The sequence below is a fragment of the Nicrophorus vespilloides genome, unplaced genomic scaffold (assembly GCF_001412225.1).
Source record: "Nicrophorus vespilloides isolate i.1.1-1 unplaced genomic scaffold, Nicve_v1.0, whole genome shotgun sequence".
Taxonomy (NCBI): Eukaryota; Metazoa; Arthropoda; class Insecta; order Coleoptera; family Silphidae; genus Nicrophorus; species Nicrophorus vespilloides.
The window spans coordinates 40,196-66,941 of NW_017096231.1; the positions used below are offsets into that span (position 1 = coordinate 40,196).

The 26,746-nt window shown below is 30.1% G+C and overlaps 3 protein-coding genes across 3 annotated transcripts; 2 read left to right on the forward strand and 1 right to left on the reverse strand.

The window, feature by feature from the left end:
* Positions 1–269: 269 nt before the first annotated feature.
* Positions 270–1,617, forward strand: LOC108556364 (nuclear receptor subfamily 2 group E member 1-like). The gene is made up of 3 exons (XM_017912444.1): positions 270–315; positions 456–689; positions 752–1,617. Exons 1-3 carry the CDS (start codon positions 270–272, stop codon positions 1,615–1,617), a joined length of 1,146 nt encoding a protein of 381 aa, XP_017767933.1.
* Positions 1,618–11,620: 10,003 nt separating this feature from the next.
* LOC108556366 (putative uncharacterized protein DDB_G0294196) lies at positions 11,621–14,603 on the reverse strand. The gene is made up of 2 exons (XM_017912447.1): positions 14,362–14,603; positions 11,621–12,307 (listed from the first exon to the last, which is right to left on the reverse strand). The coding sequence occupies exons 1-2, from the start codon at positions 14,395–14,397 to the stop codon at positions 11,816–11,818; spliced, it is 528 nt and encodes a 175-aa protein (XP_017767936.1). The 5' UTR covers positions 14,398–14,603; the 3' UTR covers positions 11,621–11,815.
* A 5,974-nt stretch (positions 14,604–20,577) lies between these two features.
* On the forward strand, positions 20,578–21,857 carry LOC108556365 (nuclear receptor subfamily 2 group E member 1-like). The gene is made up of 3 exons (XM_017912445.1): positions 20,578–20,629; positions 20,714–20,947; positions 21,043–21,857. Exons 1-3 carry the CDS (start codon positions 20,578–20,580, stop codon positions 21,855–21,857), a joined length of 1,101 nt encoding a protein of 366 aa, XP_017767934.1.
* The last annotated feature ends 4,889 nt before the right edge of the window (positions 21,858–26,746 follow it).

Genomic DNA, 26,746 nt, shown 5'->3' on the forward strand with positions numbered 1-26,746 from the left:
GAGATAACCTAGATACTGTTTTGGTTGTGAGTGAGAGAAATGAAAATAATGGGAGGGATTTGTAAGCGACAGCCAGTGAGGATTGTCTACGAAGGGTCGGTTACTCTCCCCACCACTGTACAAAAAACTCCCATAAATACCAGGGTGAAAACCAAAAAGCAAACAGTAGGGAGTTTAATAGTGCACCGAAGCAAGTACATATAGTACGGATGGTATTAGTAATAGTTTTGTGCACTTTATAATATTGTTATACGAGGATAATTACAAAAATGATGTCACCAAATGACGAAATTGAGAAGAGATCTACACCATCCAGTAAGTAGAAAAACGAAATATAAATTAGTACACGCTCGTTTAAAAAAAAAACTGCAAAATGTGCAGTTCTTTTATGTTCCTTTGGTTCCCCTTGTAATTCAATCTGCATTTGCTCATTTTTAATTGTTGTTCTTTTTCAGGTCGTATATTGGATATACCGTGTAAAGTGTGCGGAGATTATTCCTCAGGAAAACATTACAATATCTTTGCGTGCGATGGTTGTGCGGGCTTTTTTAAAAGGTCCATCCGCAGAAATAGGCATTACGCATGTAAAGCCAAAGAGGTGAATATGTGCATAATAGATAAAACCAGAAGGAATCAATGCCGAGCATGTCGTCTGGCTAAATGCCAGAAAGTGGGCATGAACAGAGATGGTAATTATATTGTTATAGAAATATGAATTATTAGTTTGCTCATACATTGTTTATTTTTACAGCTGTTCAACATGAACGAGGTCCTAGAAATTCTACAATACGAAGGCAAATACACTTTGTGGATTCTCGCGATTCTTTAATGCACGGTAGCCAAATACCACCAATGCCAATTCCCATGATCACTCCTCCATTGAATCCGGTTTCTGCACCTCTTCATTTCGGCGCGTCCGCTAGTTTTATATGTAATCCGATTTTTGCGGGTCGCATCCAACACACCATGGCGCCCTATCCGAATATACCGTCGTTACCATCTATGATCCAAAGCCAATCTACTTTGAGTGAGCAAGCAGCTAGATTGCTGTTTATGAATGTTAAATGGGCAAAGAGTATTGCTAGCTTCACAAGTTTACCATTAAATGATCAGCATATACTTCTTGAGAATAGCTGGAAGGAAATGTTTATTGTCGGTGCATCCCAATATCTTCCAATAGATTTTGCTCAGTTAATGCGGACATTGGATATGTCAGAACGCAATAAGGATGAAACTGTGGCATTTCTGAAAGATATAACGAACCTACAAAATTCGATCTTAAACATGATCAAACTAAGGTTAGATCCGCAGGAGTATGCATACCTCAGGGGTATGTGCTTATACAAGACTTTTATAACCGGCAAGAAGGACGATGACGAACTTTGCCTGACTAACAGAAGCCAGATTATAGCAATGTATAATCATACACAACTCTCGTTTCATTCTTACGTTAATTCTATGCATCTAACACAAAATGACCGATTCACGCAAATCACGGATCTCCTTCCATCGATGGCTCAAGTCGAAGCAACAGTAATTGAAGATCTCTTCTTCAGAAAGACTATAGGCCAAATTCCTATAGTGCGTATCATTAGTGATATGTATAAAGCGCAATAATATTAAGCCACAACCAAAATTTTGTAACTAATAAGAAACTACTGTGATGGCTATAACTATTTTTTATATTAGAGCTTTAAACAAAATATTATATAATAAAATAGTTACAGCATAATTTATTTAGATTTAATTACCGTATGAAATATAGATGATTTTATTAATTTGATGTGAACAAAATATTTTTTATTTTACATTGTGAATTAAAATGAGTTAAAATGACTAAACAAATGTTAAAAATTTAAAAATAAATTTTGAGATAATGAAATTATTTTATCTTTACTTTTATCCTATCCTAATCAGATATCTAAAATCAATTTTTATCTTTAATAGTATATATATAGTGAGAACCTCGCGAGCACGTAACGAGCAAAATGACTTAACGAGCGACGTTTTGCCTATTACATTATTTTTAAAACTTGTGTACACATATTATGTGTATTTTTGAATATATTAACCATCTTCGATTTTCTTTGTCATCTTTGTTTAAAGCGGACTTACATTGCAAATATAATTTGTGTTTGCTGTAAATGCAAAACACAAATTGTGTCCAACCATTATTGTAATATATAAACACACTATGTACGCTTTTTTTATATGAAGACTCAACGATAGGGGACTTCGTTGATAAAAGTAATATAAACAAATATAAACTCACTTCACCGTGTGTAAATTCGAAAACAGTTCCTAGTGTTAGTGGTCATTCTAGTTGCATCTTTGTGTTGTTTGTGATCACAAAATTTCCAAACTTCTGTTCAGACATGTTATTTGTGTTTGCATGTCTCGGAATAAAAAGCCAAAGAATAAAAGGAATCATAGATATGAAAAGCAAAATCATTAAAACTTTTTTTTCCGGCAAGGAACATATTCTCGTAATTTACATTAGTTTATATGGGAAAATGTGTTTCACTATACGAGTATTTCACTATATGACTAAAAATCGAGGTTCCACTGTATATTAATTCATTAATAAGAACTGAACCACACGGATGTTATTGCACATGTTTGAAATTACATATGTACTTATAAACTAAATATAATTAAATATCTAGAACTAACATGTTTTCAGAATAAACGAGTAATTATTTTAGCTTCATTGTTGTAAAAATAAAATATGATCGGAAAGAGTAAAATAATATATGTTAAGCAAGGAGAATACTTTGTGGACAGAATTTAAAAATAAAAAGTATTAATATTGGAAATTCCATCAGCCTTTTAACACTTTCCATACAGTTGTGTAATTTGCGTCAATTGCCAAAACCATATGCATATATCAATAACAATTATTTGAAACCATAATGTTATTTATTATTTATAAAACAGCTAAAAATCAGCATAGTCGCCAATCAGATGGACATAGTGCGAGTAATCGGTTTCAATAATATCCCGAACAGTTTGGACTCGGACGAAAAACATAAAATAAATCTCACAAAAAAAAGACTTAACTTTAAAGGAAAAAACAAACAAATATTAATGTTGTGTAATATGAGAATTTGAGTTATGTCAGGTATTGCTGTACTTATATAAGTGATGACTGTACTTCACAATCCGATATTGTTTGGAAAGATAATGAAGTCGAGTGTCATATGGCGCGCTATGAAAAGTATCCCTTAAATTCCCATGCATGGTGAGAAACATGTTATGACGTGTGCAATTTTAACATGTGTTTTTTATTCCTATAATTAGATCAATAATATTTAAAGTCCAAACGAATCGTTACTGACATTGGATATTTCTGCAAGCTCTAAGCACGTTACGCTGGATTTTGCCGTCACGACTTCTTTAATGTCGTCATTGTTATGATCTTCGGTCTCACTTAAAAAATATTCATTGCAAATTAAAAAATCGCACGGAATTTGTTGATTACTTAATATTTGCAATATCTTATTATTTTTTATGTAAAATGAAACTGCACTCTTTTGGTGAAAATACTTCGGTAGATATGTGGCCAATAAATTTAATGTAATATAATTTTTGTATTATATTTGAATAGAAATTAATCGATCTTTAAATTTTAACAAAATTAAATATGTGAAAAATGTTTTCGAGTATTTGTTAATATATTGCTTTATAATGAAACAAATTTTTCTTCTTGAATTGCTTGTTTTATGTGGCTACCACTTAATTTTCGCAAATCGTCAGTACTATTTGAAACCGGACTAATTGAGGAACTACAAAAATGATAAAAATAAATCACACAAAAGAAACATGATTGTATATACGGAAAAAATGATTGTTATAAAATATTGGACAACACCAAATTTTAAATAATGTATGTGTATTTCTATAAAATATCGCTCTAATTGAATCTGATGTTCACCATTCATTCAATAAGTGTGTAAATAATAATATTTTTTTATTACATTACCTGTACATTATCAATAGAATACTTTTTTAATGAATATACATATATAATAAATAATTTACTTTAAAAGTTTCTTCTATTTTTTTTAATATTTTATATTATTTGGTCACATCTTAAACTATATCATATGTTTTACAAGAAATACCAACGATCAAAGTATGACCATAATATTTAAATGCAAATTGTTCATTCACTTCCCACTGTTACAGCCTGAAGCGATTAAAAAAATAATTGAGAGCACTTCGTAGGGGGCGGACGTTCACACGCAAATACCCAGAATATTATATAATATTTTTTTGACACTGCCCCATTTTGTATATTGCATGATGAGCAGAGTATGTCTCTTTTTGTGCGGTTGAAAAATAATCCGTTGCAGATGGATTAAGCAACAGTTCAACGTCATAATGGCGATGGAACAATTAATTCGAATGGTGGTTGAGGGTTGCATCGTTTGCTTTGCGCCTTCACTCGTATTTATTCTTTTTTTATTGTCCGCGGGCCACAAAGGCCGAAAGGGGCCGTCCCGTCACATGATCGTGACACACGCAAGTGAGTGTCACTCATCCCTCAATCAAAATTTAATCCACCCCAGATACAGAAACGCCGTACATGCAAATCGTTCAGTTCGTATTACCAATCTTTAGTTTACACTAATTTCCAATTGCCATTTCATACTTTACCCGCGGAACAATTAGTTTATCCCACGGGAAGCTTTCTTTAAATTTCCTTGATGGAAGTAGTCGAGGATGATAATGCGGGTCCTCTTCCGTTTCCGCACCGTTCTCGAGTGGCCATCCATTGAATAATATAACCATTTTTTTCTTGCAGTGTCGAGTGCCAAAACTCTCTCACGTTTCTTCCGCTCAGCGGGGAATCCCCGCAAAAATAACCAGCACCAAAACACCCTTCCGGACACAAATTCACGCTGGCTTTCACACCGCAATAAGTATGTCAATTATTCTGGCTTGAACACTTGCCGTGTACCAAAGTTACAACCACGCATTGTCCTCACTCATTTGGAAATCTTCTCATATTTTGGAGTGTTTCTCTATAAACGTATTCGTTGTTCAAGTATGAATTCAACATCGTAAAATAAAATAGGAGTCGATATATGTAAAACCGTTTGAGATTAAATCATAATTTGAAAATACCTTTAATATTGAATTATGCATATATAATATGTGCTGTTACTTTTATGGAATAAAATTTAGGGAACTAGAAAATAAATTATCATAAAATAATAAAACAATTAGAAAGTTCGAATACAATGTGTACATAGTAATCATTAAATCATTACAGTTCTTATTTTATTATTAATATTACGGGATAAAATGATAATAATTAGATAAAAATCTCATTAATGTTAAATTATCTAGCAAAAATTAATCATAATAGGATATAATTTAATTCATAATTATTGTATTAAAAATTGGCAGTTTATCAGCAAGTATGACAGTAATAGGAGCGTAATATACATATGCAAAAATTAGGATAGAACATGCATTTTACATTTACCAGATTGGTTAGATTAAATCAAAGATTAGCTTCATATATTTATTTTTACCGGTAAATGTATACATTTTCCATATTGATTTATTATTATTTTAATTTTATTTAAACAACATTTTATAGTAATATTATTTTAAAGGATTATATATTATTTATTGCTAGGAGTGATATAATGGCACTTTGAATTCAACAAAACTAAACTTTGCAGCTACATTTTTTTGTCTAGCATTTTGTTTTGCAGTTTTATTTCTTAAATCCTTGTCCTCCAGAGTTGTTTGCATGCTGAAAATTGATTTCTCGTGAAACAATGCTTTAATTTTTCTTCTTTTGTACCCATTTGATAATATTGTTTATTCTCATCGACAGACAATTCTACACACACATTAAATTTCTGAGATCTGTTTTTTATTGTATACCTATATCTGGTATTAGTATTTTAACGGTCTCTCAGTCTATTTCGGCAGAAAGGAATTTTAGATTTGAATTTTTTGCATTTGTTTTCCTAAATTTTCTTTTACTTGTACCCTTTTATTAGCGATAAACACATGCTCGCCACTCCATATATTATTTAAATCGATACACATTTACCAACATCATTAGCTATATGTGTACATATTTCCCGGAAATGGTGGGTAAATGTAAGTTGAAGTATTATTTATTAACCAATCTCGTAAATATGAACATTTATCGAACTACTCACGTTTGGCGTAACATTTACAAACTTTTTTAGCATCATTATTTTTAATAATAGAAATTCAAAAAAGGTAGTTTTTTCTCATTTCTCTTCTATTTAAATTGATTTTTTAATTCAGTTGTAATTGAACTAATTAGCAAGCAGAAATATTGAATTTAAATTATAATATTCTTAATAATATAATATATATATAATATGAATATGTTTAGTTTAGAATAATTAAATATGTTTTTAAGAAATAATGTGCGCTTTCAACACTGATTAATTAAATCAATATTACAATATTTTATTTCTTAATTTACACATTTTTAACCCAACTATTTTCCGGATAATTTTTATAAAATTTAAGTAGTTATTATTACCATATAATTAGTTTCTACTAAACGAGCAATGTCTTGAAATTATTATATGATTTTATTAATTATACATGAATACATCGCATACTGCGGGTAATCAATTCCGTCAATATATCACACTGCTTGTAACCGGACAAATCGAGGACTTTAAATCGCATAAAAATAAACATGTATAAAGGGAAAAAAAAGTTATGTATAAAAAATAATTTTGTGTACTATTTCTTTACAATTTATATTTATTTATATTTATACAATTAACATTTAGTTTGTTTTGAAATATTTAAACAGTATTATAGTAAATCCATATTGATCGAAGCAGCACTATTCGAGGTATTGCTGTATATTTTTAAAATGTATAATAAGCTTCTTTGTTTAAGGAAGAAAAACAATAGAAATCATTTTAGTTGACAAAATTGAATGTTAATATATTACATTATAGGAATCACTCCAAATAATTTCATATTTCATACAAATTGATCAATTTAAATCATCGTTTTGGTAGGAATTTTAAGTAATTTTCTGGTAAATAAGTGTTACAGTGGCTTCTATGCAGCAGAAAACAAGGATAAATAAGAATCTTTTGTTATTTGAATAAAAGATGAAAAAATGGTTTTGAGGTATTAGTGCTCTAGTCAGGTATGTACACACCACAAGAAGCCATTTTAATGTCCATTGTTCTGTTTGTTAAACATGCGGCGTTTCTTTTAAAGAACGCCCCCACATACAAAACACTTCATCTCTATATTAACTTCCACTAATAACATGACAAAACTTAAAGAACCTGACAATTTTGCAAGAAATTTGTCTTTGGCAGGTAAGAAAAGCGAAAAGGATGAAGTATGTAGAACCCGTCGTCCCCGGTTGCACTCTTGTTAGTAACATTTAAACCGAGAGGGCCTTGTTTCAAGAAGGGCTCCCCCAGTTCCTTTGTTCTTAGGTAACAAAGCAGAAAATTGTTGTATCAAAAGTCTGTTTTGTAGTCAATGAACTAAATGGCCGCGAACAGCTGGGCCGCATTATATAAACAAAGCGCGCAAAGTACACAGGAGAAGAGAAAAAAAGAGGAACCCTCGCAAACCAAAACTGTTACCAATCGAGAGTCTTTATTTTCGCGCCCCTCGAGAGAGAAAAATACGCTTCGAGAATACTTCACTAATTCCCCTTTAAATAGGCTTAAGAGAAAAGAAAATACAGTTTCATATTAAGGCAGCACTGCGATTATTACGAAACAATGATGAACGGGTAGTTTCTTAAGGTAACAGTTTATTATCGTTGGTACCCCTTGAAATTTGTTATACTGAAATGCTTTCAATTGCTGATTTTACCAGACGATTTATATGATGTCTCGATGGTTTTAAAGTAGTAGTAGTCTTATATTTGCGTGATGTTATGTATCGTTTCAAGCGTTGCTTATCAATATATCGTCAAATATTAATATTAATATAGAACAAGTATTACAATTTTGACATAAGAGTCAAAATATTGATAGAAAGTCTAAGTTGTAAAATAAATTATATCATTAATGTTTAAAAACCGATTACTTTCGCCCATGATGTATGTGAAGAAAAATATCGTATTGAAGTTAAAAGATAATATTTAGTTCAATGTAGGAATCAGATAATAAAAATATGCTCTTTGTTTAATTATGTGCGAATTATGTAATTGTTGTAATAAATAATTCAATAGAAAATATTTTTGAACTAGTTAAAAAAGATAAGAAAGTATAATTGTTAAAACTTGTAATTGCGGCGCTTCTGTACTAAAAAAAACCTAAATCTATGCGGGTATGATCATATACATAAATTTAAATGTAAAAGTTTTGTCTCCTTTAGAAATTGTAGTAGACTTTAAATTTACGCAAATTGAACGTGTAAGTGCATCGACGTTGCGGCTCCTTTTTGCAATTTAAGGAGGGCGGCATTGTAGCTTTTTGAAGCCAACCATTCGAGCAAATAAAAGTTCTTTCACAACCTACAAAAAATAAATTTTTCCCACAAAAAAGAATACTAAAAACCGCATCCTTTAGTGGGCGGAAATCTTGAAATTAAAAAATAACCATGTATCTTCAAATTTATATTCTATATATTTCCGTTTCCTTTAATATTTTTTTTCGCTCTTTTAGATCTTCATTTTTTTATTTTTGATATAAGAGATGCAGTAATTGAAATAAGAGAACTGAATTATTTTCGAAACAAGTTTAGCGAAGCGAAAAAGAAGATTTTTTTCCCATCAGTGGGTTTTCTCTTCAGAATCAAACCGCAAAATAAGAGATTTTTTTCTCCGACATATTAAAACGCCCAAAGGCTAGAAAACAAGAGGCCACGTTTCTATAATCTCCTGACACTAACAAAAAAACCGTGGGGTTGATGAGGCACAGGATCAAGCTAGTAAGCCCCCTTAGGGGTGGTTAGCGATAGCACCGTTTAACAGTACACTCCCTCCCGCCTTTCTCCATTCATGGCACTGATTCCCAATGTCAATATCCAGAGGGCTTTTAATGGAATAACAAAAAAAGCAAACGAGAGAGGAGATTTTATTTTCCCGATGTACAATTCTGTAGGCTTCGTATTAACGCCTGAATTTTCGCTACCATAAGATAATGCGAATCCTAAGAACAGTGATACATAATACTAATGATCCTAAGTTGGCTTTGTGTTCGGGTAGATTACCACCAAAGACCCAAACAAAGGTAGACAAATTTTCAACAAATATAAGCCGAAATTAAATACCCCGGTCGACGGTAGAGCTCTTTTATAAATTCAGATGCACAAAAGATGAATTTTACTCCGAGTTTACAAGAAATGGTAAATCTTCTTTAAAATGAACATTTCATTTCGCTGGGACAATCATGTGAAAATACCAGTGTATGTTAACCATTCGGTTCGCCTGCCAGCATAACACAATAGACTACTTTTTGGACAAAAAATCACTGCAACATTTGCCTGTTTATATTAATTTATTTCTATATATAAATATTCCGTGTACGGTCTACGTCTACATATTAATACGTATGAATAAAATAATAATAAAACAAATAATATTATCGTTACAAAAATCCAAATAAATATTCTATATATTATTATTAAATTTTAGCATAGATGTTGATTGATATAATTTAAATCAGTTTAAATTCAACAGTAAGTAAAATTATTTTTGTTGCATCAATATCAATAAATATATCCTATATTTCTTTTATTGATTAGCCGTCATTCCAATGACCTAAGATAATGTATAAAAGTTTCTTAAATAATTTAGTTAATTATTTTTTGAAATCATTAATGTGTTTTTAATTGTGTTACAATATTTTTTTAATTTTAATTAAATATACGTGAAATTTAATTTACTATATTACAATTGCAGAGCGAACATTCGCTCATTTCTGAGTATTGTAGCCGGCATCTGAACACAGAGATGATTATGAAAAGATTTACTGCGGTGGCGGCGGAGCGCATGAAAAGAGCATGAAAAAATATTGTAGCAAGAGCAGAAAAGAAAATAAAGAAAATGGGGGTGTTTTGTTAATAAAGCAAGTGTATTGTGACTCGGTCAGTTAATGTAGCTTAATCCTTTACTTTGGACTCCTTTTAACTTCTACCGACGTCCAGAATCTTATTGTCTGCATTCTACTTTTTGCAAATCCATATGACAAATCTTCAATATAATATAGTAATGGCCGACTTGCATCAAAAGACGGACATTAAGGCAGAGGTTTACAAAAAGATTTCTTAAATAAAGTAGAGCATATATACATACATTTATATATTGTTTATAATTATTGAACATTATTATTATTTTCAATACATACTATTAGAGTAAAAAAATATAGTGAAACGTCGCAAAACGAGCAAATTAATGTAAAATACGACAATACTTTCTTGCGGCCTTTTCTGCAAAGACATTCTTGTAAAGGTTGTTAAATTTTGCACACAAAAAGTCTGTCCTTCTCTTTATCACTTGTTAAAACATCGCTCGTTAGCGAGTAAATTATGTTACAATTTGTTTTTGTCTCGTTAAGCGAGGTTCCACTATATATTTAAATGCTAGTCAAGGATTAAGTAAAATGCTAGTTGACTAAGAATTTTTATAAAATATTAAAATACTAAATAGGTATATATTTTTTCTAAATTTTTTATACAGATAAGTTTAGATGAAGTAGCTAATTAACTATATATTAATTAATATAAAGTTAAGATATTGAAAAAGTAATTGTATTTTAGTAATTTTTGAATTACAAAAAATTCTCCAATACAGTTATTTTCATTGAAAGTTGCTAAATAAATTAATAATATTTTGATTTTTTTATATATATTTATATATTATTTATCTAATTATTTAATATATGTTATTTTAGATATAAATATTGATTAATTAAAAAATAATGTTCATTGAAAATATCGAAATATATGTTTCGCAATTTACAGTTTCTTATAGACGGATAGTAATGTAAAACGTACATTATAAATATTGTATCAAATTGATCTTTCGTTTAGTGGTATGAGCTGATCCATTAACCAAACAAGGTGACGGTGTGGTGATGCTCGAGAGGAACGTGAGGGTCGCAAAGTCCAGGAGCGTTTTGTTGCGTTTTGACTATTTAGTTTGGGTCCTTTTTGTAGGATAATGGAGTCGGCTACAAATCGCCAAACAAAGGAGGCTTGCTTTACCATCCGTCCGTCCGTTCCTCCGCCGCAAAAACCAGGCTGACATATGCACATGTACGCACACACTCGCTAACAGACGAGTGTTAGAAAGGGATAGAGACATGCTTATTCAGAGGACCCGAGATTGGCACAGCTGCGCTTCCAAACAGATCACCCCATCAACATGATTTCATACCACGATATCCTTACTACAGATCCAGTTAGGTCGTCCATTCAACACCACAGAAATCTCTACGTGGTACAGTAGGGGACGTAATGAAGTGACCTGCCTTTTCAACACTGTATTATTAAGCCATACATTATCCCTACCGATGTCACCAGGAATTCAATGCACAGATCATAAATCATGAGACTGTGACCGTTCAACAAGCCACGACTACCTCAACAAAAACCATTCTAATGGTCTGCCGGGATTGGAGGGACTCGTTGCAATCGCAGCCATCTTAATCCATGTCCCTATAGTCGGAAATTCATATAATGCATATAATGATACGAGCGGAGCGGATAATTATGTCAAATTTTTGAGGTTTAAAAGTTGAACGCACGAATACACAGACACAAAAAAGGGGACTTAAAATCAGGGGAGTGTCATTACATACTTTTTAGTTTAATAAATTTAAACATTATAATTATTAACATTGTTATCGTAATTATTGTTGTTGCTCCTCAGGCCTGGCGGTTTCGTTCTTCTTTCCTCGTAATTCGGCGCTTGCTGTTGCTGCGGTCTCTGATATACCGGAGCCCGTTGCTGCTGTGGTTGTTGATAGATCGGTTGTTCCGGTTGTTGGTAATCTTGATCTTGATCGTAGTCTTGATTTTGCTGATATTGTTGCGGTTGTTGTTGTTGCTGCTGCTGTTGCTGAATCGGAGCGTTGTAGTTGTACTTTGGAGTTACGGACGATCCAGCATTGTAATTGTAATTAACCTTCAGACCCGTGGGGTCCGTGTAAGTGAATCGTCCGTGAACGATGCCTCCGGGATCAGCTTTGGCCGCATGAGCGATTCCGTCCTCGGTGCGATACAGGAAACCGAAAGTACCATCCAGTTTTGGAAGGTCTCTTGAATCTTGTAATATCGTTGGGTTCACTAGAGCTTGAACACACAAGGCCTGCAAGTAAAAATAAAATGAAATGGTTAAAGATGTATAATATACTTGAAATTTCAGTTGATTTTTTTCAGAAATTGTTATCATTAATTTGCAAGTTTTTAAATAATTATATTAATATATACGATCATTGTACGTTATTTTATATTTCACAATTTTATGTAAATATTTTTGTACAGTTATAATAATAATTGTTATTATTAATATAATATAAGAAGTTCAATTTGATATACTTATCCCAAATTTCATATAAAATAATATAGAGTTCGCGTAATGTTACACGATTTACGAAAGTGAAGCAATACACATAGTACTTAAAAAGGTGATCAGTTATATTTGCAATTAAAATTATAGAATTTATAATAATGGTATGTTGGAGTACTAAATTATTATAATAGATTATTATGTACATTTTCCACAATATATATATAAATTAACTTATATTTTAATACTCGTCTAGCAAATATAAATGTTCTAATAATTAAATGTATATCCATATTAATACGAAATAGGTATTTTATTTACAAGATAATTACCGCATTTCAAATTATTCTGTATAAATAATTCCGTAAAAAAATCAATTTTCTATTAAATTAGTTTACATATTATGTTAAAGACGAGAAGCACAACAAATTAATTATATATATTTCTAATACAACAATAGAACTGACATATTTAAATTATTTTTTTATTAAAAACATATGATATTTGTAATTACGCTAATTAAATCAAATCGATTCGTTACATGAAACACGGTATATGATTATAAAAATTAGAACGTTATTGAAAGCGCTTGTTTCCTTTTTTTGTGTTATGCACGTTGATGGAAAACTTTAAACACTTGAGTTATAATTTAATACTTAATGACGTGATATATTACACTATATCGAAACCTGTTTTTTTAAACAGATACTATAAATCCAAATATTTCCTGTTTATGTATATTTTTTTTTAGAATTTATAGAAACATGAAAAGGTTGTTTAGAAATCCAGTTTAAATAAAATAATTAAATATTTAGCCTATACTACGTACTCTAGATAATTATATTTTTTCTTACTGGCAAATACATTTAAAATGTGTACAATTAGACTTTAGAAATATATATAAAAATTACTGTAATGAAGAGAATATTAACTGATGTTTGTGTTGTGTTAATTAATGTTTACTTAATAATGTTTAAATAATTAAAATAATTAATACATTTTGTCTAATCGCTGATTCTTTTCGTTTTCACATATATTTAATTTTAATTATTGTATCAAATCATATTTATCTCGTTATATCATCTTCCCGGGCGGAAAAACCAAAGTTGTTATCCATTTTATAATTTATATTTGTTTATTTTTTAATTTATGTGTAGAGTTTATTTCAGGGTTTATTTTTGTATTTATATTATTTCTATGTAAATTTTTATACATATGGTTATAATTAATAATATAATTTGAGAATAATATGTCAGGTTTTCTTCTGAAATAACACTATTTTGGTCAATAGCCATTTGTAGCAGTTAATCTTCTTTTGTTTTATTATTGTTTCTGAATGAAAATGTTTATTGTGTTTACTTATTGAAGGTGATGAAGTTTCAAAATATTTATTTTGTTATCATATTTTTACAATAATTAGTAATTCAAATTAATAAATATTATTAATTTAATCAATAATATTGATTATTTAAAATATATTTAAAAAATTTATTTTTTTTTCAGTATGGAATTCAGGAAGACATACATATTCTAAAAAAAAATAGTAAACAAAATTATTTTTATATCCATTTTATTGCTATTTTCCTCTATAGAGTATTTTGTCTATGATAAATATTTCTTAAATATATTCTGTAATGCTTTATTTGCTAGAAAGTGTAGTAATGACTGTATACTATCCGTTTTTAATATTATGTAAAACGTGTACAAGGTTATTTCTTTAAACGTATAATTATAAATGAAAACAATATCATATTGTTTATAATTATTACAATAATTTTAAGTTGTGACGACAGATTTTGCTGTAGTCGCGTTACATATGTGATATTCAAGTAAGCAATGAAATGTATACTCACAACAGATAGGATAGACAGTATCTCAGCAACAATCATCTTTCCGCGTGGATGCAATTATATGAATTTTCTAACACTTGAAGGATCACTCCTAGATGATAAATATGTCAGGTTTCGTGCGCTCCAGTAAAGTTATCACTTTTATACATGCACACGAGAAGGTATCTGCATGGGTGGAGGCAGTCAACAACTCCTTCCTCAATGTTGTCTGCACGATCAGGAATTCCAACATCGCACGTCAATGTATGTAGTACGTACGTTCGATTGAAATTCGCGTTTCTCATTACGAGAAAACAACAAGAAGTGATTATAATTCGAAGCGACAATTTAGAATTGATCTGCATTCGAATGCCGTTCGATCGTTAATAGTCATAATTTTACCGTTGGCTCTAACATTAATTACAGATTTTATGGACTAATTAGCAAACGCGTTCGAGTCGCATTTGATTTTTTTTTTCGCAGATAGAATGATCTACAAGCGCACTTGAACTACTTCTAATGCATTCAGTTTGACTGCATTGCGGCGACGAGAAGAAAGTGCAATTTGAAATTGAAATTCGATATTGCATTCGATGGTGCAACGCATTCCGAACATATTTGCATCCTAATTATGTTGTAACAACAGGGTTGACGAATTTATTGTTTAGATTTCATTGTATACGTTTATTTATGAAGTTGATGGAAAATTGAAACGTATTGCATAAATAATTATTTATAGATGCAGACTATAAAAAGTCTTTAATTAAATCGGTAAACAGTCAGTGTTTATATAACATTGAACAAATAGTATCGCCTGACTTTATTTTACTTTTTTTAGAGAATTACATTATATCGTAAATTTTATATTTTTTTTATATGATTATGTAATAATTAATTAATGATAAATTATCTTAATTAATCTTGTCAACCTGCACATACGTATATAAAGAAAATTGGTATGACAATGGCAATTATTTGTCAGATTTACAGTTAATATAATAAATTAGATTTGTATTAATAATAACCGTGTCTTATAGTAAATGGGTCGATTTAAATATAAATTTCATGAATAATTTGAATGAATCTATAAATTTTCTTTTTAACCAGAGAATGAGTTTTTCAACACTTTCAATTTTACTGGTTAATCTTCACATTTTCAGGAACTCTTCTCTTTATTTTCTAATTATTTTTCACTTCTTATTTGCTTAGTTTTAATAATTATGATTAATATTAATTATTTAAATCGCAATATATCCACCAATTGCATCAGATAAATTCAAAATGACAATATTAAATTATTTAATGTTTAAATGGATTTAATATAAATATTACAATACAGTCTTTACATATCTTACACATTTTAAAATAGATAAAATTGGATTCAATTATTTATAAATAGTTTCGTTTAAATGTTATCGAAAAAGTGAATATATCGGCATTATTTAGGCAAATCCTTTATTTCGCTTGGGAGAAAACCATTTCAGTAAAGTTAATCTGATGAAACTAATGATGTAAATAATATGATGTAAAAATGAAATCACTCAAACATAATACGACGACGTTGAAGAAAATATAATCTACGTTGTATACGAATTTTCATTCATTTTTTGTATTGTCTCGTTACACAAAATATACTTAATAAGTGAAAAAATATATAAATTTGAGTTGCTGTCTAGTTAATGTGCTTCTAATATTTTTTTATGAATTATTCAATTTTTTTTTAACTTTTTTTAATAATTATGTTATCGGCTACTGTTTTTCATAATTTATTCCTCCACTATTTCTATTTGAAGGTCCACATGAATTCTCCTGTTCGTAATATACCATAAAACAGTGGTTTTCAAACTTGATGTTACTATGCCTCCCTTAAAAATATTTAATCATTTGGCGCCTCTTCTCCCCATTTCATAAAATAACAAAAACACAAAAAAAAATACTCCTAAAAAAAATATTACTACCTACTAATGGAAAACAACGTAATAAGGATATTTTATGAGATAGCTACTCGTAGCTCATTTTCTACGAGTTTCGTAGCTCGTTTAGCTATTTTGATTTCATTGCTAAGGCAGAAAAAGATTGAAAATAATGTCTATATACTCTGTTGCAAGAAGCTCCCTGGTATGTGACATTTTACACATTGACCTCCAAAAGAACAGATTGAAATGTAAAATCTCGACGTACACATTGGAAAATCACTATTATCAATTTTATAGCCATAAACTTACTAGACAATAGTGAGACCCCCATAGACTAAAAAGCCAAGATTTTTTTAGTTAATTATTATCGTTAGAATTAATATTAATATTAATTTTAATTATATTTTATTATTTAGACGGTTTCTAATCGGAAATTATTCCGCTCACTATTATTATTATTTCTTTTTAATGACAAAACTATTTGTTCATTGCTAGCATATAGTAAATAAGAAATACATTTAAGAAAAAAAATATAATTTTAGGAAATTATATTTTAATTTATTGGCCCAGTAATAAACGTAATTATCTATAAAAGAACATTACTTTATTTAAAAATATAAATCGTTTTGTAAATACTTTCCAAAACATAATAATATTAAAAATAAATATAAATTCAGCAATACCGTTTCCATCAATAATGTAACTAGAAATAATCAATTTATTTAAAACGTACGGAGTTTTAAAGTATGATTTTATTCTTCGAATGTACATTTTATACGAATATTTAATACAAATACAAGGCCAGTATATGTATTGAGAAGGTGTCGTTATAAAGACAAGTGCGAGAATGTACGAATGATCAAAGATTATAGATTTTTTCTGTGAATTTACATTAAAATAATATTAACATTTACAGTTTCAATTGCTATTGAGAACGAGCGTGAATCGCGAATAATTCCACATTAATATTGTCATAACCAATAATCTATTCACATTCAGCAGACTGATGCTGCAACAACTAGATTTGAATTATTACTGCAGTCGTTTTTGTTTTATCAAAAAATTATGTATAGTACACATAAAAAGTAGAAAAAGAGCATATTTGATGTGAAATAAATAAATTAATATTATGACTATCCACCTAGTCTTAATATTGAATGCTTCGATATACCATCGTTTTGGATTACAAGCACGTTTCTGGAATGAATTATGCTTACAAACCAAGGTTGTAAAGGGTGTCGGTATTTTAAATAATTCACATTATTTTAAAATACCGAAATTTTGATTTAATCGTAAAGTAGATATCCTCATTCCCTCCTCAGCTTTTTTAGAATCATGACGCATTTGTAGTGACGAAAACTTTATGAGAAGAAATTGGGAATAACGTATCACTGATTGGTGTGGATTTTAGGCTGGACAATTTTACTTCAAAGGCGCCGCTATTATTAGCTCTGTATTAATAATTGGATATTGAGATAAGAAAATGAATATCAAATTAGTACAAATTTCAATATAAAATAATAAATAACCACTATAAAAGGGCTGTTGACCGCAGTAATTTTGCCACAATAAATTGTATTATATTATATGGAAATATCTGTAGTTTCTTGAAAACACTTAAAAAGTTTAATTATAATTTTCTTTGAAAAAAAAAATTAATTAAATTTAAAAATAATTTAAAAGTTCAATTGAAATTAGTAATACTAGTGTATAATATATTATGAACAATTTAGTAACAATTTGTCTATTATTATTAGCTCTGTATTAATATGTGTTCTATGTTGAGAAATGAAAATTAATATCCTTCAAATTGCGATAATTTTCAATATAAAATATTTATTATAATACATTTATTGTATGCCACTATAAAAAAGTCCATTGACCGCAGTCTTTCCGCTCCAATAAATATTATTACATTTTTTATGCAAATAAATATCTGAATATTCTTGAAAACACTTATAAAGTTACTAATAATTTCCTGGAAAAAAAAAGAAATTCAATTTATTATATAATTTGAAATAATATTTCTCGGTACAAAATAACTCCCCCTTATTTTCATATACCTAGTCATTAATTCTAATCTTTATTGCAGCCCAATTTAATTAAACTTTTTTTCGCCACTTTCTTAAAAATGTATAAAATAGGGAACCTTTGAAGGATTATATTTACAGTGCAATAAAAAAATCTTTTTAACAGTTTTCGGAAGGAAGCAATTCCCTATTTACAGCGACAAATACCTCGTCTTAAAGCAGGTATCTGGATACCAAATTCAAATATTATTATTATTTTGTATAAAATTTTGTTGGTATACATTATTTGGTTTTAAATAGTTTATATATCAAAATTTGTTATGTTTTCCGATTATTGAAACAAATGTTACTGATATTAAATAAGTCTAAAAAATTTCTTATTTTGAATACATCTGATTGTTATTAAAAGTAGCAAAAGTTGCATACTTTCACTCTCTTCAGAGTTGAAGTAACAGAACAGTTCTTAAAAATAAAAATATTTAAGAAATTGTTTTTAAATTTATGACAATATTTTAAATATTAATAATAAATTTATATAATTACCGTTTTACATGCATTGAATCTTATATATAACTTTACAGCAACATTTTCGTTTGAATAGAAATTGAGACTTTTTTGTGTAAATTAAATATAATTACGACAATTTCACACAATCTCACATCATTGAGTCGTTTATTTTTCAATTTCCACGTGTTATTCGATGAAAATAATTGTTTATTAAACTTATGAAGAAAAAAAATAACAATTCCAACGGTATACTTGGAATCCTGGTATCAATGCTTTGGTTTTGGGAAAATTATGATAGCAAAATAAAAAAATCATATGCAACAAATTTATATGCAAGAAATCAACTTGAAAATTATTAAAATATTTCTTTTTATATGAAGGGGCTGAATCAGATTAATATATTTAATATAGAAAATAAATAAATAATAAAAAAAACTATTTCAGCGCGAATGTTTTTGGAATGTAAAGGCTCTTAAAATAAAGAGGGGAAGGTTCTGACCGGTCAAAAACAAATACTAACAGCTCCTTTCTCCCACCACCCGAATAAGGAAAAAGTTTAAATACTATCTGCTATTTCGATTGTGAACAGAAACAAACCAATTTTCGCAAGTACAAAAAATACATAGTTGTGTGTAGTGAGTTTTTAAGTTTAACATGAATGCAGTATTAGAAAATGAGGACAAGAGACCATCCTCATCCTCATTTGCATGCTTTTTCAAAAGGACGATACGTACAAATCGAAAATACATATGTAAAGCGAAGGAAGAAAATTGCTGTATAATTGACAAGATTAGGAGGAACCAATGCCGAGCCTGCCGTCTTGCAAATTATCGTAATGTTGGGATGAACAAAGATGGTCATTACAATATTTTCATGGACAAAAACATTTAATTAGATATATTTAAGTAATATTAATATGTTTGTATTTTAACAGCTGTGCAACACGAATGCGGATCTAGAAATGAAGAGTTCACCACCAACAGAAAATGCAACGTATCTATTCGAGTGCATTAATTCCACCTATACCATGCGCAAATTCATCATTTTGTTGCAGCAAGCCCTTTATGTCCATTATCCTATAAATATTCCACACATACCAACTAAATTACCAATTGACCCATTTGCTCTACAGGAATCAGTGAATGAGAGAGCTAATATGCTGTTTATGACGATAGAGTGATTGAAAAAAATTAACAGCTTCACAACATTGCCAATTCAAGACCAGCATTTTTTGTCGAAGTCAAAAATATATAATACTGCATTGGTACGTTTTGCCATCTCACAATATAATTTAGGTATTTGCAGTCGATGGAGAGTTAGGACGAAAACATCCAAACAAGTAAAAAATAGTAATATACTTTTATGAGTTCTGACAACTTTCTTCTCAGGTACATCCGGTTTTAAGCACGACTTGGAAAGTGGGATATCCTAAGAAAGGTTATCATAAATAAATGTTTATTGGAATTTAGAAAAATCTTAGATTTTTATATTTTTTTTATGACGACACTGAGCGGTTAAACTTCATATAATAAAAGAGATTAGTGTGAACTTGAAACTTCAATAATAGACGTGAAGGGCTGGCCATAAATGGGGGAGGTATTAGCTTGTGAGCGACATCCAATCCCGAAGGCCCTTAACCCCTACCATAAAAACCGGATCGTTTAAATACCGGACGGGAAAGGAAAAATACAGTTAGAAAGAAATTTCGTAGGGTAGCAGCTTTTACCCCAACAAAATTACAATAAGTGTAGTGCGTTTTACAAGGATTATCAAACACTTCTCTAAAAATGGATATGCACAAGCGAAGCGAAGAAGTAGATACAAGATCGTCTCCATCAAGTAAGTCGCTATAACCCATAAGTTTGCACTGAATTTTCAGTTGCATTATTAAAGGATTTCTTCTTATATGTTTGTTTATTGCAGATCGCATCTTGGATATTCCATGTAAGGTGTGTGGTGACTTTTCTTCGGGAAAGCACTACAATATATTCGCATGCGACGGTTGCGCTGGTTTTTTCAAGAGAACTATTCGCAGAAATCGATTATACATTTGTAAAGCGAAAGCCGTAAACTGTTGTATAATAGATAAGACGAGGAGGAACCAATGCCGTGCCTGCCGCCTGGCAAAGTGCCAGAAAGTTGGGATGAACAAAGATGGTAATTAATTAATTTCAATATATGTATATATATATTCTAATACTTAATTACTTTCAAAATAGTAAATTGTACACATTTTTTTTGAATTTTTAAAGCGGTTCAACATGAACGAGGGCCAAGAAATTCAACAGTTCGGAGACAACTGCAAATGCAATTCGTAGATTCACGTGCAATGATGCCCATTTCCAATTTATCGCCACAAATGACGCAAGGGCCTAGTTATGCCAGCGGAATTTCTTATATTAATTATCCGAGTCTCGTGCAACCTATTCCAAGCACATTTCCATTAGCCTCTGCAGCTCAACCAGAACCTACAATAAGTGAGAGAGCAGCTAGACTGCTATTCATGAATATAAAATGGATTAAGAGTATCGCCAGTTTCACTTCACTGTCAATGGAAGATCAACACGTATTATTGGAGTCCAGTTGGAAGGAATTATTTATAATTGGAGCATCGCAATACCTCAACGTACATTTCTCAGAACTGGTGCAATCATTGGATATGTCTAAACGCGACAAAGAGCAAGCGATCGAGTTTATTAAAGATATCAGTAACTTACAGAACGCCATATACGAAAACGCAAAGCTAAGATTGGATCCGCAAGAATACGCGTATCTCAGAGGTTTATGTTTGTATAAGGTGTTTTCTGCAGTTAATGATGGAGAACAGAAGAATCGATTTGCAAATAAGAGCCAAATAATGGATATGTACAATCATACACACTTATCATTGCAGTTTTACATCAGATCGACATATCCGTATCAGTTGAACCGATTTAATATTATTATGGATCTTTGGCAATCTATGGAGAAAGTAAAACCCACAATTATTGAGGATCTTTTCTTCAGAGATACCATAGGCCAAATAACGATTGAACGTATTATAATCGATATGTACAAAGCTCAATAGAATAAATTAGAAAAAATATTTGAAAACAAACTCTGTGATGGCCTTAACATATTTTTATCAAAATATTATAGGAAATAGTTTAAATTATTTAATGTTATGTACACATATATACAAAAATAAATATATTAATTTTTAATTAAAATTTAATTTTTATTTACCTGTTTTATTTTATAACATTGAGAAGTTTTACTAATATAAAAACGATTATAACAATTCTAGAAGACCTTTATTAGTTACATAACTGACTTCTACAATTTTATATTAACATCGATTATTTTTTTTAAATTTATTTCTTACATATTTACTATAAATTCATATTTAATTTAAGGAAAATAAAAGGACATAAGCACATAAATTAGCACCAAGTGGAAAGACTGAGGTTAATAGATTTTATTTTAATATTTCAATATTTTATACAATGTCGTATGGTGATTATACTTCACCACTTCATTCACTTCAAGAATATATTTTAGCGCAATTCCATATAAAAATATGTCTAAGAATGCCGAGTTTCTGTATTTTGCAAGTATATTTCGTTCCGAAAAAGAACTCATATTAAAGCAAAATTATCAATGACATTGAGCTTTTTCAAAAAGTGGAGTTATTTAGAAATTATTTCTTAACTATTTCAATATATTTATTTAAGTATGTTTTTTAAGTTATTTGTGAACAAAGGCAAACAATTTGAAATTTTGTGCATATAAAAATATAATATTTGTTATTTCTCTCTATACGGATTGTTATAAGTAACCTACAATTCCGAAATTTAATCTAAAAGTGCATGTCTAGTCGGTTACCTTTTGAAATTTCTTAAGGCACAGCGGCTGGTTTGATGCCGATCATCCAACCAAATAAGGAACCATAATTTGTTTTTTTGCAGACAAAAAAATATTACAAAGGAATGAAACCGCATAGCTTCACAACGGATGTGAAAAATCTTTGTTATGTAATACAATTTATTTGTTATATAATAATTTTAATATATATTTTTATCACATTTATCTGTATAAGATATATTACCAAACAATTTACATTTAACCACATAAATTGTATAGTGATTAGAAAATATCTTATCGTTTTCGATTTATTGTATTTGTATTGTTTTTATTGTAATGTTTAGCTTCTCGACCGACCGCTTTCCATCACTTACATCATTTATTTTATTGATAACGAAATTAGAATAGTTTGTTTTTATTACCTAAAATCGAAGAAAATTATATTATTTCATTTTATATGCACATGTCTGGCTTACCTAATTCAGTTTTCTTCTTGTACACCTTTTTTTTTACCTGAGCAGCGAATTTCTTGCAAATTTGTCTACTTTTTAAGTTTTGTCGAACTATTAGTAGAAGTTAATACCGGGTTTAAATGTTTTGTGTGAGAACGCTTCGATGAAAGGAACCGCCCCATGTTTGGTAAGAGAACAATGATCATTAGAGATGGCTTCTTGTGTGCATACCTGGCTATAACACTAATATACCGAAACCATTCTTCCATCTTCTATTCACACAACAATAGATCTTACCTTGTTTTCCGCTGCACTGGAGCTTCTGTTATAACTTATCAGATTCACAAGAACCTAAACCAGCTGTCTTAGATTAAGACATTACTTTTTAGACTTCTTATAGAAAATTGATTAATTTAAAATAAAATATATGTAACTTTATAACTTTAACAAATACATTAAATATATAAATAAATTTAATTATTCCCTTCATCTGTGGTGTTAAGAAAATTAATAATATCTTGTCTTTTTTAATTTTAATTTCAAACAAATGGCGCGCTAATTAGCACTTGTCAAAAATAATTCATAGAAAAATTATGTGACATGCTATTTTAACAAAATTACGAATGTTGTTCAATATTGTGTTTAATTTAAAGAAAGATGTTCCAAATCAACTAAAAAAAAATGCCTAAAAAACCAGCGTTGTAACTATTTTATAAACATCATATTTTTAATCGGTTAAAATTGTAAATGTATATCATATTTTCGGACAATATTTCTTTTCATAATTATTAAAATTAATGTATTTTGGGCTATTGACTTCATTGATTTGCATAATAAGTAAAACATCATATACGATGTTTTACTTTAATTTATTTATTTGTTAATATTAATGAATATAATATCCAAATTGTACCTTTTTTTTTAAATAATAAATATATAATATTAAAAAATATTACACATTTTTTTTAGTGTAAAAAATAAATATGATTTAATTATTTTTTAGAAAACTTACCTTTTTTCTTGTTTTTTGTTGTATGAAATTTCACATTTCATATATGGATTTCAAAGATGCCGGTAAAAATTATATCGGTGGATATTTAAGGAAAGGATTAAGGTACACAAATGTATAAAATGCACAAATGCATTGTAATTTGCGATAGTAACAAAACACCTACATTTTTTTTCTTTTCTTTTCAGTTTCAATATTTTTCCTCTTTTCTTTCATATTCGCAGCCGCTACCAAAAGTAAATACGTCTATTGTTGAATACTGGGTATAGATTTTTGGAAAATACTAAGAATCCAAACATCCATAGAAAATGTTTTAAATTAATATTCAAAATTTAATATTAAAAAACTGAACATGTTGACGTGCACTCCTGTATTTAAAACAAATAACAGGTCTAATAACTAATCAAAAAGCTTTAATATACAGTTCTAAACTTTTTTTATGTCGTGTAATTTTATTCACAATCTGTTCATCTATGTGAACATTGAGTAAATTTAAGATCGTGGTTGACATTAGGAAGACTTTCCCGGTGGATAGTTACCATTATGATGATTTTTAATTTTTTAATTCGTGGTTGCCTGTCGTCTTGTAGATTAACTTCAGTAGCTGATGCTCTGCGATTCCACTATTTCCTTTCACTGTCAATCTGCTGCTATCCTTAACACTGTCATTATCCATTGACTTGGCTGTCCATCTGTATGAACGATGGCCCTATTGCTGCAAGCACCGAGAGGACTCACAAAGGGCACGTGGAAGAAGACTCCTCCTTTGTGGTCAGAATCAGTAAGCGACAGTAAATACAAACTAACTACAGTTAATCATCTAAATTTGGAAGCATTTATAGATCTTCTTCAGTAAATCGCATTTGCCACATCAATATCTTCCTTTGAACATAATCTATTTTGCCTTCTAGAATTGAGCGCTTTAAAGAATATTTTGTAAAGTTCTGAAGACTATATTTTCGCTACAATTGGTCACGATGAATAATGCAATGAGTAAATAAGATATCTATCTGAGCGTCCAACGTAGTGGTTGCAGAGGCTCATTGATCATTCAGAGTAAGGCGGATTCCCAGGCTTGTCCAAATTTATAATGCCAACATAATTAGATGCCCTGGAGATAACCACCTGACAAATTAGGTTAATGTCAGACTCTCAGAGAAAAGATGCCCGAAATATTTAAAACAGAATATTTTACGGAGACTGGTACGTTATAATTATTCATACCACGGGCAAGCATCAAATCGACGCAACCAAAGTTCAACCTGCAGCAGGACTTTTACTCAAAAGTGAATCAATTATTGCTTCATCTGCTGCTACAAATAAAAGTACAAAAATATCTGTCCCCATCCATAATAAAATAATCCACGACCAACGCTTATGCACTACTGACGAAGTAGCTGTCGACGCGGCAATCGCCTTCTACAACAGCTAGCGCTTGGACGATCCGCACAAATCAAAATATTATAGCAGCTACATACGAAATCATCAATGTATTAAAATATTACAGAGTCGTACAATATTAATGTTAATGTACATACTAAAGGGGACAAGGCTAACCCCAGCAACTGGAGGCCGATCTCGCTCTCCTCGACTTTCTACAAACTCTCCGCGTCATGCCTGGCGCAGAGATTTGTAGACTGGAGTGACCGGAAGGGGTTGGTCTCTGCTTGCCAGAAGGGCTTCGGGAAGGGAGAGGGCTGCTATGAGCATAACTTTGTGCTGCAGTCGGTGCTGGACTCGTCGAGAATGTTGAATAGGAGAGCCACGGTCGCGTGGTTGGATCTGAGCACCGCGTTCTCGTCAGTGCGACAGGGTTGTCCACAAAGCCCCATCATCTTTAACGTCTAACATCTTTCTTTATTCTATAGTAAAAGTGTTTTAGAAAAAAGTGAGAAATTTAAGGTAGAATGCGGCGAATTTCTAAAATAAAAATATGTAGATGAAAATTTGAAAAACAGAAGATTAGAAACACACCATTCATAACTTGTAAACAATATAAATAACTTGGATACACATAACATTTCTAATTGTAATTCACAAAAACCTTAACTAAATAAAAAGAGGGATATTTTGTTTGCGTATGCAACCATACTTACACATGAAGTGATAGAAGTCAGCAGTATTTAACAGAAGGCAAACACGTCTAGGTAATAAAGCATATATATTAAACAAAACAAGCGTTCCAGTGTTTTAACTATGGACTTTGAAATGAAAAACATTTTAAAATAAAAATTAATGGACTATGCCAATTCACAACATTTTTACTTGAGTGTAACAAATTACCACACACACACAAATCTATACAGATGGATACAAGAAGAAAGAGGCAAACTCAATAACATATATACACAAAAATAGAATATATAAACAAACAATGTTAATGTCTCTTATGAGACATCCACAAAGTCTCTTTGAATACTCTGATTTTTTTTTTCAAATAAACACATACATAATAAAACTATCCAGGCGTAATTCCGTGGGAACGCTTAATCATTAATTAATAAAATAAGAATTTATTTATTAATAACCACTGAAACCACGCCGCAAACATCAAACGACATGTTGAGCATTTTTGTCACGGCGAATATGAAGAACTTCAAAAATCTCTCAAACAACCACCGACTTAAAAAATAAAATTTGAAGAAGAAAGAC